The following is a 14,177-nucleotide window of genomic DNA, read 5'->3' as shown; positions in this document are numbered from 1 at the left end:
TTTATGAAAAGTGGGGAGAGGATAAGAAGGCATCCATTGAAGTTGAGAATGAATGCAGTCAAGAAAAAGGGCAAGAGCTAAATTTTTCTCTCATAGAGTGGTGCATGACTGGAATGGTTTCCCTTAGGAGGTTGCAAGTGCAGGTAGAGTTAATGAATTCAAGATAAAGTGTGTAATGTGTGAATGATATGTGGCCTCCCTCAACAACTCCTTGACTTCCTGGAGGTCTCATGTAATAATAATGCTAATAATAATTTCAATACAAGTTTCTGATATATTAGTCAGCTTTCACACAGTTTACCTGTTTACCACCATTCCATTATCTGATAGCACTTGTCTGCTATGTGATGATTTCTCACTAGATGTTGTGAAGATATCTGAAAAGTTGTTATACAGTCAAGATATTTGAGCTGCAAAAATAAGATCTATTAACAAGATTGATGGTACAACCATGAGACATCCTCTTTCCCCACCTTTGGTGAATTATTTTTTAAACCGTATGAAGATACATTCATTTTCAATCCTCTTTCTGGGTTCACTGTATATGATATTTTTGCCATGTAATCTCATTTTGAAAATGAACTAAACTCACCTACATCAAATTGGTAGCCTATATCACATATATTTAATTCACCATGTTCTGGAGAGTTCTGGGAGTTGACCCTTCTGGGACATTCTTTTTTACTTCTACAGCCTCTAGTACTTTGTCAGTCACTCAGTGTTTATCTAAAACCTGCCTTCACTGGTAGATATATACATCAAAGTTCTGCTCATCACATATCCCTAAAAAAAAAAAAAAAATCAGAATTGTCAAATCATTATTTATCAAGAACATAACATTTCTCTTTTCTTCTCTTTCAGCCTCACAACAAGAACTTAGCACTGTTAAAGCTTGAATGGAATCATATGGCTATAACCCTTGTCAAATTCATGGGTCATTGATCCTATTTTCCCACACCGAGGGATGCTCCACTAGTACAGCATGTCAATCCCGTATATCTCTGAACCTATAGGCAGAATCTTGAAGTTTCGCCTCATACCCACATGTTTTCCTATCAACAAAATATCTGATCTCCTGCCATCTGCTAAAGATAAACTTTTGTCTCAATCTCTAGATGGCATTTGCCAGATTCCTTGAGAATGTAATCTAACATACTTTGGGTAGATAATCTGTTCTCTGGGGAAAAAAAGAATTAATGAATGTCAATACTGTGCTGAATTAAACTTCAAAAGTCCAGGCCATCCTGCACAACATAGCTTTAATGCTAAACACAGTAGCCTTTGAAATGAAGCTTGCCTTCTCCATAGAAGCAATTTTAAACATGGACATAACTTCAAAGAAAGTGTAAATCCCTTTTACACCGGTCTTCTTTGATTGGAATGATTGCCCCTCTCTCTCTCTCCTCCACCAAAGTTTGAGAGATTCTCATTCTATGTAAATATCAGAAATATATATATCTATATATTTTTTTAAAAAAAATTATTTTTAATTATATTATCCTTCTACTACATGTCAGCCATTTCAATGGTTAACTGATTGTTGTATTTATCTTGTTTTCTTCTGTTTTTGAATGGCTTATTTGTTTTACACACTGATAATGATGGACTATTAATTTCAGTATAAAATATTTGTGCTACTTTCATTATTTACTGTGTTTAACAAGTTTTTGCTCTCTCAAGGAAATACTGCTGTATTCTATAAAGTAATATAAAATGGAATAAAATGCTAATATACACTCAGTGGACCAAAAATGAGAGTAGGGGTGATGGGAAGTTGACACTGGCATTCCTTGCACAGAGTGAAAGGCACCCAAACCAACTGCAGATGGTAAATAGGCAGACATTGGCGCTTCTCAGCAGTGTATTGCAATGGAGGAACACGGGTAAATGTGACGATCTTAGTGACTTTGATCATCGATGTGTTATTGGCACAAGGCAGATGGATCATTCTATCACCCTGGGGTTCTTGAGGACACTGTATTTAGGGTCTGTTGTGAGTATACCATCAATGGATGTGCCAGCGCCCAACAAGCAAGTAGCAAGTGGTGGCCGACCATGTCATTGATGACTGGTGGGGTTGATATAGACTGTCCAGGACAAACCAACCACAGGGCAACAGCAGCACAAATCGTATCCAATTTCAATGTTGGCGGTCCAAACAGCATAAGCGACTGAATGGTATGGCATACCCTGCATACCATGGGCTACTGGAGCCAACACTCTAATCATGCACCACTGTTGACAGTTTGTCATCAGGTATTGCACCTTGTCTGGTGTTGGGACCATCAAAACTAGGCCTCTGCAGAGTGGACCAGAGTCATGTGGTATGATGAATCCCATTTTCAGTTGTACTGACCTCACCTGGAAGGTGTGGCATTGACAGCATGAGGCCATGGCCTCATCGTGTGAGGTCATCTCTGTTCAAGGAGGTGGTGGTTGTTCTGTGATCATTTGGGTGTGATACATTAGGTCCCTTAATATGTCTGGAGAGATCCTTAAATGTTCTGATCTACCAGAATGTGTTGCTGATCACTGACTCACTTTCATGGCTTTCACACATCCTGCAACCAATAGTCTGTTTCAGCAAAAAAATGCACCACCCACCAAATCGCAACCCAAGCATGTCAAGGAACACTCATTGCTTAGGGATCCAGTGGCCCCCAAGGTCTCCAGATTTAAATCCAATTGACTCTCCCTGGTGTGCCGTAGAGCAAGGCATCAGATCCATGTATCCTGGAGTGATGTGTAAGGTGCAGTTGTGGGCGATGCTGCAGTATGCTGGAATTGCCTCTGGCAATCCTCAGACATCTGGTGGAGTCAGTGCCTCAGAGAGTATAGGCTGTTATTCACACTAAAAGAGGACTTACACCTTACACATTGTTAGGTAGGCATCTCTAACGTTTTGTCCATTGAACGTATGCACTATATTTTAATTCATTTATATTTTTTTGTACGTAATTGTTTTTCATATTCAATAGGGTACATTGTCATGAAGATGTTGTTATTATTGCATTTTTATTAATTGTGGGTAGCATTATCTGCATACTCTTTGTAAAAAAAAAGTATGGAATCCAATGTAGGCTGCACAATATCTGTATTTTATAGCCCAAATTATTCCTTATCTTCTATTTTAAAAATGATATTTGATATCAATTTACTCAATATTGCACTGTTTTTAATTTCACTGGATTGAGTTGGCTCTTCTACATAAAAGTGTTTGCTTTATAAACATGAGTCCATCTAATATAATTTACCCATTATTTTTATAATAAATATATTTTGTGAAATCTGGTACATGAATACGTTTTGCTTTAAACTTTTTTGATTTTCACTATAATGGGTACTAGTTTTCATTATAAGGCTGCAATATAGGGAGGAGTAGTGGATAGGAAAGTGAAGTTCATGGCTCATATTGCAAATTTGTGAAAATGATGAAATGGATATCAATGCTGCTGAGACAAACAGTAGCAGTCAGCTTTCACAGAAAGCTGAATAAGGTAATGTAGATTACAAACCATGGCAGAGGTTGATATGATACAGGCATGTAAACTGTAGGATAGAAGTGGACATAATTGTAAATGAGAAGAATACCTCTGTAGAAATTCAGTAAGAGGATGGCTAGAAAGAATTATTCCATTCTTCCAATGTCCAAGTTTTAGGACTAGATATTTCTTTTGGCAAGTGGTGTATGGTCTAAGTGGGATTCTTTTGATAAATCCTTGGACTACCTGGATAATACTTGAGTAATAATACTGTTTAAAGAAATGTCTGTTTTTTTATAGAGTTTCAGTTTGTAAAGATGCTGTTGTTGAATGAGAATATACAGGTGCATATAAAAAAAAAAAGCATGGAGATAACCGATGTCTGTACACAATGCCAGGAGTACCAGGAACAAAGGGATTGCCTTACATTGTGGCCTAAGATGCATTAGTGAGACCTGGCTCTCAGAAGCAGATATACCAACTGATCAGTATTGTGTGTAAAGTGTCTGGTGTATGGTATTGTTAGAAAGGATAGAGAAGACAAAATATTGGATGATTTGAGTCCGCTTAAGGTGGAAAGCTAAAATTGCAATATTAGTAACAATTTTCCATGCAAAATCAAAGGCTGGTGATTATTCCAATGGATAAGTTTGCTGGTAATGATGAAATGCATCACCAAATAAACCTAATGAGTACTAAATGGGTAATCATCATGGGTAATTTTAATGATCTGGCCGCTGATTGGGTAGCAGTGAAATCTCATGAGAAGAATAAAGCTGATTTTATTGAGCTGTTGTGTGACAACTTCCTGAAGCGCATATGGCACTGCACCGGGATTGGGCGAAACTGTCCAGTGATGGAACGGTTGAGCCTGGACCATGATATATCCTTGCAATGTGGTCATTTAGTAACTCAACTATTTTATCTGCTTCTGTCTGCTCATGACCATCATCACTCATAGGTTGATATTCCATTCTGCCATTCTTCCTCTTACTTGATACTTAACAAAAGAAATCTTTGGGCTTTCCTTTGGCCTGCTCGACTAGATTCATCTTGTAATCTGATTTTGCCTTCCTTCCCATGCTGGTCACCTTTCTTGCCTGAGCCTTATACTGTTCATGAGTTTGCCTGTCACCTTTCTCTTTATATACCATCCACAGCATTTTCTTCTTCTGCAGCTCTTGCTTAATGATATTACTCATCCATCTAACTCCTACCTGATTAACCCTCCTTATCCTAGGCACAATTTAATACTGCTTCCTCTAGATGACTCTTAACTATATCCTGTTCACTACTAACATGCTTATCCTGCAGTATGCAGATTTAAGCTTCTTCCTAAGCTGTTTCAGTAAGGAAATACCGTGAGCAGACATAATAATTAAAATTATAATAATGGAATTAACTCACGTAAAAATATCACTTCTTCCTAAGCATGTCATAATAACCTTCCTTGTAGTTCCACAAATGTCCCTTCTTGATAGAATATTCCTCATATTTTACAGTCTCCCAAATCAAGACTGCATGGTCACCAGTTGACCATGATGTCACCTTGGTTATGGATAGCTCTTCTGATCCAATGACCATATCTAATACCCTCCAACCCCTAATCAAAATATAAGTATTCAGTTAGTTTTCTGATTTAAGTTTTTTTTTTTTTGGATTACTGGATTAACACTCTTCCCATTGAATGAAAATATATGAAAATCAAAAACTGTAAAATATGCCAGGGTTATTTTTATTTTATTCATTTCTTTATTTTTTAATCTTCAGACTATGATATGGAAGATAAACCAGATATGGATAAGCTCGTTAAATGGTTACTCGGTAAGTGATATTTAAAATTTTAGACAGAGTTTCTCATTTTATTCCTTTTTTTTCATCTATTATTTATTCTTGAATGTGTTAGCATTATCTATTTTAAGTGCATTGTTATCATTACTCCAGTAGCCAGTTGTGAACATATCACAAACTTTTGTTTGATAACACTGGAGTAAAATATAAATGGAAACAAAAATATAATTAGTCAAGCATTATATTCTGTTCACCCAAGTGTGAAAATTCATTTAGCATCTTGCAAAATTTGAAGTAGGTCAGAAACCCCATTGGGAATTCTTAACCACTGTCCAGAGCATGGTGGTTATTCCACTTATTGCAATCATCTTAGAACTATGACTTCAACTATTGATTATATCCTATAGGAAGCTATGCCTGTACTTCTTATCAATTAGTTCTTCGAAAAGGTTGAAATTAGTCATTTTGTAATAGGTCGTGTCTTTTTTGCTTTATGGGATATCTAGGACAACTTTTTATCAATTAGCTACTCTCCTTAAGCAATATTTCAGCATGGAAATGGAAATGCAAAGATTATAATCCTTTGCCAAGTATTAGATAAAAACTTTAGTTTGTTTTTAAATTCTAATTTCTTCAGTTTGGCTTAACATGAATGTAATTTCTCATAGCTTTCTATTCAGTAAGAAATTCTGGATGAAATAAGTAGACGAAGAATTTTTTAAAAACAGAATATTAGATTTCATCATCATCAAATTCCTGTCATGTACCCTCAAGGGGTGTACAGGATATGATAGTACTACATGAAAAATTTACATCATTACTAACTTCCTATCTACAATTTTCCTCCAAATCAGTCTGTTACCTGTCAAGACTCCAACATTATCTGATCTTATATTTCTGTCTTCTAAGACACTCTTTACTGCATCAGTCCACCTATATCTTGGTCTTCCTCTGGGTCTTTATCCTGCCAACCTGGCAGAGAACACTTGTTTTGCTAATCTTTCCTCTTCCATTCTGTTTAAGTGACTGGTTGGCAATAATACAGAGTAATACTATAATAATAATAATAATAATAATTTTTTTTATGTCAAATAATACATTATTATCTGTCTAATAAATTACATATGTATACATACAATTTGCTTAATATATATAATACACATATTTATATAATTACATACAATTTAAGAGATAATACTACAATTTTTCACATGTGGTTCAATTCAGATTCCAATTTATCTTATACTTTGTACAGTGCGCAAGTCATATAGTACAACAATTTGTGGGTTATTAGTAGCAATAACAATTTTTGTAATCGTTTACAATCAGTTATAGTTCAGTTACTCAGGATAGATTACACGATTATCTATCTATCTATATAATTTTTTTTTCCTGTACACAATGCTAGGAAAATATCTTATTTAAATTGCATAGGTAATGATTTTAACACCTCAAGGGCTCACTTTAGTGAGTACGGGCATGGCAAATCCGAGGTACCAGATGCTAGACCATGTCTTACTTCATGTGATATACATCTGTAATGTTATTCTGTAGACTGGTCTCTCCCCTTCTTTCTTTGCTTCTTTCTCCTCTCCTTACTCCTTCCCCCTAATGCTATTAGAGTATTCGAGGGCTAGAGGTGAAGCTTTCCTATCTTGCTAAGTCATTTCGTCTTATGCAGCGACCGAAGGAGGCAAGCTAGCCTCAATAGGTGCCGGTTCCAAGCCCGGATAAATGGTGAGGGTTGATGTCAGGAAGGGCATCCAGTCGTAAAACTTCACTGCCAGCTCTAGCCATGATATGAGCCAAAGAGAAAATGATATAGGGGCTTGGGCGTACCCCTTAAGCGACGCGCAGTCACATCGCCTTACAGCTGCGAGAAGTGGACGAGGGCTACCGCATCAAGGGCGGGTGCGGTTAAAGAAGCGAGCCTAGCAGGTGGAGAGGATGTTGCGAGTGGGAACACTGAATGTTGGAAGCATGACTGGAAGGGGAAGAGAGGTGGCAGACATGATGAGGAAGAGGAAGTTGGACATTTTGTGTGTGCAGGAGACAAGGTGGAAGGGGGGGCGGGCAAAGAAATTGGTAGATGGATATAAATTGTTCTACTCTGGAGCAAATAACGAGGGAAGAAATAGTATAGGAATTGTGGTGTGTGGCAGCATGAAGGGTGAAGAACTGGAAGTGGGTAGAAGGAACGACAGTATCATGCAAATGAAATCGGGTCTTGGAGAAGAGTGGGTGGTCGTATTATGTGTATATGCCCCGCAAGTTGGCTGTACAGCAGAGGAGAAAGATGAGTTCTGGAATGTGTCAGATGAAGAAATGAGGGAACTGGAAGAAAACGAGATGTGATTGTCGGAGGAGACTTGAACGGACACATAGGGAGACAGAATAGAGACTGTGAAAGGGTGCATGGTGGCCACAGAGTGGGAATGATGAACAAGAAGGAGAGAGGGTTGTGGACTTTGCAGTAGCATTTGATCTGGCAATTGTGAACTCGTTTTTCTACAAGAGGGAAGAACATTTGATAACATTTAGAAGTGGTAACAACAGTTCACAAATTGACTACATTTTGACTAGAAGAAAACATCTTAAGGTTGTGACAAATTGTAAAGTAATTCCAACAGATCAAGTGGCACAGCAACATCGACTGCTGTGCGCAGACTTTAAAATAAGATCAAAGATAAGAACCTCTGGAAGCCATAGGATGAAGACAATTAAGTGGTTTTGCTTAAAAGAAGAGAGTGTGAGGAATCGTTTTAGGGAGAGGGTGTTAGAGAGGATTACGGATGGACTGGAAGGTGTACAAGATTGGTGGTAACATAATTCAAAAGTAATCCTGACTGTGCAATCGAGGTGCTTGGTGAGACATCTGGAAAGATTAGAGAGCAGAAGGAGGGTTGGTGGTGGAATAATAATGTACAAGTGGCAGTGACAGCTAAGAGGAAGGCAAAGCAGAAGTGGGATGAGTCAAGAGTGGAAGAGGACAGAGAGGTGTACAGAGAGAGAAAGCAAGAAGCCAAGAGAGTTGTGGCACAGGCGAAGGCCATGGCATATCAAGATCTGTATGATCATTTAGAAACAAAGGAAGGACAGAGAAAAATTTACCAACTAGCGAAATGTAGAAATAAAGCAGCAAAGGACATCTTACATGTGAGGCAGATGAAAGACGCTGAAGTAAGAGTATTATGGAGGGATGTGGACATAAGAAACAGATGGAGAATATACTTTGAGGGACTTTTGAATGAGGAAAATGCAAGGACTTACAGAGAAGATGGGCAGCCTTCTGAGGGGATGGTGCAGAACATCAGTAGAGTGGAAGTGATGGAGGCCATGAAGAGGATGAGGAATGGAAAAAACGGTGGGCCCTGGCAGGATTCCAGTGGAGTCATGGAAAGCACTGGAGGAAGAGGGAATTGACCTGCTGTGGGACCTGTTCATGAAAGTTTGCCAACAGGAAAATATACCTGAGGAATGGAGGGAGAGTACTCTTGTCCCCATCTACAAGAGGAAAGGGGATGCACAAGACTGTAAAAATTACAGAGGAATAAAGTTGATGTCCCACACAATGAAAATCCTAGAAAGGGTTTTGCAAAGTAACAATTTGGCTTCATGCCTGGTAGATCAACAACAGATACTGTCTTTGGGTTACAGCAGATGATGGAAAAGTTTTGAGCGAAACAACGAGAGCTACATCTGGCATTTAATGATCTGGAGAAAGCATGCGATAGACTGCCAAGGCAAGAAGTTTGGAGGTGTCTGAGGGAGAAGACGGTTCCGGAGAAATATGTCAGGTTGGTGCGGGAGATGTGAAGACAAGTGTTCGGATCTGTCTGGGACAGACAGAAAGTTTCAAGTAACAGTTGGCTTGCATCAAGGGTCAGCATTAAGTCTGTTTCTGTTTAACATTGTGATGGAGGAGGTGAGAGAAGATGTGCCTTGGATAATGTTGTATGCAGATGACATCTTGCTGTGTGCAGATTCAAGAGAAGAAGCAGGAACTAAACTGGAAAGATGGAGAAAAGTACTGGAAGAGAGAGGTATGAGACTGAGCAGAAGTAAGACAGAGTACATGTGTTGCACTGTGGGCAGCGGCCATCAGACAGATCTGGAGCTGGAAGGAAATGTCATCAGGAAGGTGAGGGACTTTAGATACTTAGGTTCAACAGTGGAAGAAGATGGAGGAGCTGAGAAGGAAGTGGGATGCAGGATACAAGCAGGTTGGAGGAACTGGAGAGAGATGGCTGGAGTATTATGCGATAAGAGGGTGCCGATCAATCTGAAAGGCAAAATCTATAGGACAGTAGTGAGGCCAGCTGTGATGTATGCTATAGAAACTGTAGACCTGAGGAAAAATAACATCAGCAGGATGGAAGTAGCAGAGATGAGAAAGCTTAGGTGGATGTGCAGTGTGACCAGAAAGGATCGTCTGAGAAATGACTATGTGGGGGGGGGGAGAGCAGTGAAAGTTACGAACTTAGGAGCGAAGATACAGGAAGCATGGTTGAGATGGTTTGGTCGTGTGATTAGGAAGGAGGACGAATATGTGGGAAGAAGGGTCATGCAGATTGATGTGCAAGGAAGGAGGAAGCGTGGGCAGCCAAAGAAGAGATGGAGGGAGCTGGTAGAAGAGGACTTGAGTATGAAGAACTTGGATGTGGAGGAGACTCATCATCAACAGTGACCCCATTTAAGTGGGAGAAGCTGAAGAAGAAGTCTTATGGTTATTATAATTACGGCTATTATAGCCTGTGTTTGTTTAGGAGTGTCCCTTATTTAAATACCTTTTGGCTGTCTATACTCAAGAGAGGTATGTATATAACTATAAATAGTTGCAACTTTGCCCTGACATAGCCCTACACTCATTTCTGATAAAGTTCCGAAGATGGTCACACGACTGAAACGGTTCCACACCCCGTTAATCCTGACCCAGTTGCCACAATAGTTTAATCCCCAACAAAAATGCATCCTAATTCAAAATAATATATGTATACATTTATATATATATATATTATTAACATTAACCCGGGTTATCCAAACTTATTTTACTGCGTCTAAACACACACACCCCATGCTCCCTCCATCTCCCCCCCCCCCCCCCCCCGCTTGTAAACAACCTCCTTCAGCGAGATCATGGAAATGGAAGACATTGTAGAATCAAAAAAGGTGTGTACCAAATTTTTCCACCTCTTTTATTCTACCTTAATTGCCTTCTATACTCACTAATAATGCCCTAAAAAATATATATATACCTCTTTTGAGTATTGATAGCCAAAGGTATTTAAATAAGGGACACTCCTAAACAAAAACAGGCTATAATAGCCGTAATTATAAAAATAGTGTTTAAGAGGAGTAACATGGGATTTTTCCCGGAGACTATACTTAGTCTCATGGTTCTTTGCTAGGGTCAATACTCTTTAGTTTGTGTATTATTGATACAAGGAGTATCAATCTTTTGTTTAATTAAGATGCAAAATTGAGGAGGACAGTAGTTAATAAAGATGGTGTAAGATTCTGCAAGATTATTTAAATAAACTGACAATGTGGGCCAAGGATAATGGTTGTCAGTTTAATATCACAAAATGTATGTTTATGCACTTCATGCCGTAAAGATTTCATACTCTGTATCACGTTCATGGGACTGGATTCCTAGAAATCACTGAGATTAGGGATTTGTATTTGATGGTGGATAGAGTTCAAGTTCAGAGGGCATATTGTAAAAGTTGGCAAAATAGCACAAGGGATTACTTGGATGTTGAACATATTGACAAGTAAAGATATGGAAGTCATTATTGCTCTTTGTATTGCTATAATTTGGCCACATCTTAATTACTGTCTGCCGATTTTGTTCACCTGGATTTCTTGGGGATGAGGATATTGCTCACCCTTAGTCGCTCATCTCTGGATCCTAGAGGATCAAGCTGGTGACAAGTCTGTGGCATTCTCCCTGTGAGAATAGATTGCAGATCGGTGAATGGCTATCAAAGTTTAGTTTCAGGCAGAATAGAAGGAAAATGATAGAAACCTATAAGTTACAAAAGAGCTTCTGTGAGATTGATACATATGTGTATTGAATTCCTCTTGTTCTCTCTCTCTCTTGAAAATTTTTTCAATACATGAATGAATGAGTTAAATGGATTGTCAGAGGCAGTTGGGACTGCCTGAAAGAGAATGGGTGAAGGAGAGGTATAAAAGGCATTGTGTGAATAATGCTCATCTTCTGTGGCGAGCCTTCTGACTCCATGGAGATCCCCTACAAAATCTCATAGAATCTTAGGGTTCTACAGAACACAGTTTCAGAAGCATGTTTTTTATTCCATATTCATGCTACCATTTGTTCTGCTTAGAGTTCCCTTTTTTGTATTGCTGATGAGTCACGATCTCTTTTCCTTTTGAACAACTCTTTTATAGATAAGAAAATATCTGTGCTTGAACTTCCAAAATAAAGAATTATAGATAATTTATTGTTTTTTGGATAATGGATCAGTGGATCACATAGTCAAATACTTTTTTTTCTTTTTGGACAGAGGATCAGAGTAAACCTGTGATATTTGCTCTTACCAAGAATCTGCATATTTTAACTAAGATTTTTACATGTAAGTATCTCTTTTTTAATTATATAGAAATTTAAAGTCTTGTACAAAAAAAGAAAGCTGAATGATACTTTACACAACCATTAATTACAGTGTTTTTATTATTGCATACATGTAATTTATTTCTCCAAAGGTTATCAATTTTAATAGCAATTCTGTAGTAAGTTTTAATTTTAATAGTTACCATCATAAACATAGCAGATTATGATCATTCATTCAAGACAAAATACCCTTTGATGCTTGAGTGATTGCAGCAGTTTCAAAACTGAAACAAAATGGTGATGGAGAGCAACAGTTTTCTCATGGGACTGTGTATAGTTCTAATAAATTCTTGTGTTATCATTATTTGAAAAAACTGGATTTTATTTGGTCCTGAATAAATACAAAGATAATGAGACTATTAGATTTGCTACTAAAATGTGGCTTCTTGTGGATAAAAATGCATAAAAATAAATGCAAGAAAGGCAAACAAACTTGACTGAACTGAAACATTACTGAAACAAGTTATGTAGGAACTGTTACAATATATGAACTGACAGGAACCAAGTGGAATATGGGAGGTAGCATGAGTTAGGTACTGTTCAGTATTTTGTGCAGATAGCTGGCTGAAAAGTTGAAGTCTGATGTATGAAAAGATCTGATAAGCAATTTGAGAAATCTTATTGTTTGTTTGCTTTGAAAGAGCTAAAATATGCATATTTCTAAATTCATTAGAATTTGGGGGGGAATGAGGGAGTTTAATTTGTGAAAGCTTTTTGCCTAATGCATAAGTCAGTGTAGTTAGCAATAACCACATAATGTTTGAACCCACAAAATATAGTGCACAGAAATGCACTCTACATTTAAATGCCATCATTTAATATTTAGTTCCATCAGTTAGCATGCAACCAGGTTTGTGTGTTGGGAATACAGCAGTTTTACAAAATATGTTCAACACCTTATTCAAAAAAATTCTCATGCAACTCTGAAAGATTATTAAAATTTCAAAATCCATCACAGATTGGAAATTCATCGTCATCATGTTCATCAAATTCCTGACATGTACGCTCAAGGAGTATACAGGGTATGATAGTACTACATGAAAAATTTACATCATTACTAACTTCCTATTACAATTTTCCTCCAAATCAATCTGTTACCTGTCAAAACTCCAACATTATTAGATATTATATTTCACTCTTTTAAGGCACTTTTTACTGTATCAATCCACCTATATCTTTCTCTGGGTCTTTTTTTCCTGCCAACCTGACAAAGAACACTTGTTTTGCTTATCTTTCCTCTCCCATTCTGTTTAAGTGACCATACCATCTGAGATTAGCTCTGCTAACACATTCTTGGATGCTAACAATATTAAGTTCTTTTGTAATATCCTCATTTTTAATATGACATTGCCACTGATGCCATCTTTTCACCCCCTCTAATCTTTCTCAGGACTCTCATATCTGTGGTCTCTAGTGTTTGGTCAAGTGTTTTATTTCTAACCGAGCTCTTAGATCCATAAGTTAAATAAAGACTAAGTATTGCTTGATATAATGCCCCATTGACACCATATAACTGTAGCATTTCGAATAGCTTCTCTCTTGGCACCTTGTCATATGCCTTTTCCAGATCTACTAAACTTAAACACAGATCTTTGTTATATTCCCATGATTTACTCAACTATTTGTCGTAAAGCAAAAATTTGATCCTGACAGCCATTATTTGGCCTGAATCCAGCCTGTTCTTCACCAAACTTTTCTTCCACAATTGTTCTCAACCGTTTCTCAGGTATACTTATGTAAGTCTTACCAGGAACGCTCAGTAATGAAATACCTCTGTAATTCTCACATTCATTTTATTTCTCTTTTTATATATGGGTACTATGAGAGCTCTACTCTAATCATCTGAAATTTGTCCCTCTGTCTGGACCTTCTGAACTATGCAGTGCAGCCACTGTAAGAATTTTATACCTCCATACTTGAACATTTCTGGTCCTGCCTTTCCACATTTCAGGTTTTGATGGCTTTTTCTCCTTCAAGGATGGATATCTATTCCCGATATGCCTGTTGAATGGTTTTTACTATTATGCTAACACTGATTGTTTTGTTTAGCAATTTTTCGAAGTAATTATTCCATACATCAAGGATATCTTTTTCACCAGTTTTCATGTTATCTTTGTCATCTCTGATTCCCTTTATAGCTTCTTTCCTCTATTTCTGAACTTTTTCAACAGCCTCCAGAATATTTTGCCACTTTCTTGGTATTTATTATCTATGATCTTACCAAAGTCTTTCCATGACTTTTGTTTAGCTATGAAGATAGATTTTTG

The 14,177-nt window shown here is 37.6% G+C and overlaps 1 protein-coding gene across 2 annotated transcripts in view; it reads left to right on the top strand.

Annotated features, from left to right (window-relative positions):
* Sara (Smad anchor for receptor activation) overlaps nucleotides 1-14,177 on the top strand; it is a 418,622-nt gene that overhangs the window by 210,416 nt on the left and 194,029 nt on the right. For both annotated transcript variants that reach the window (XM_090410157.1, XM_090410156.1), the window contains 2 exons: nucleotides 5,253-5,306; nucleotides 11,804-11,872. In XM_090410157.1, the coding sequence (XP_090266283.1) occupies nucleotides 5,253-5,306; nucleotides 11,804-11,872 (123 nt within the window). The remainder of the gene's footprint in view (nucleotides 1-5,252; nucleotides 5,307-11,803; nucleotides 11,873-14,177) is intronic.

Source organism: Typopeltis vanoorti, chromosome 20 (genome assembly GCF_054136105.1).
Source record: "Typopeltis vanoorti isolate ZY-2024b chromosome 20, IOZ_Tvanoo_1.0, whole genome shotgun sequence".
NCBI lineage: Eukaryota > Metazoa > Arthropoda > Arachnida > Uropygi > Thelyphonidae > Typopeltis > Typopeltis vanoorti.
This window is presented reverse-complemented; position numbering and strand designations above follow the sequence as displayed.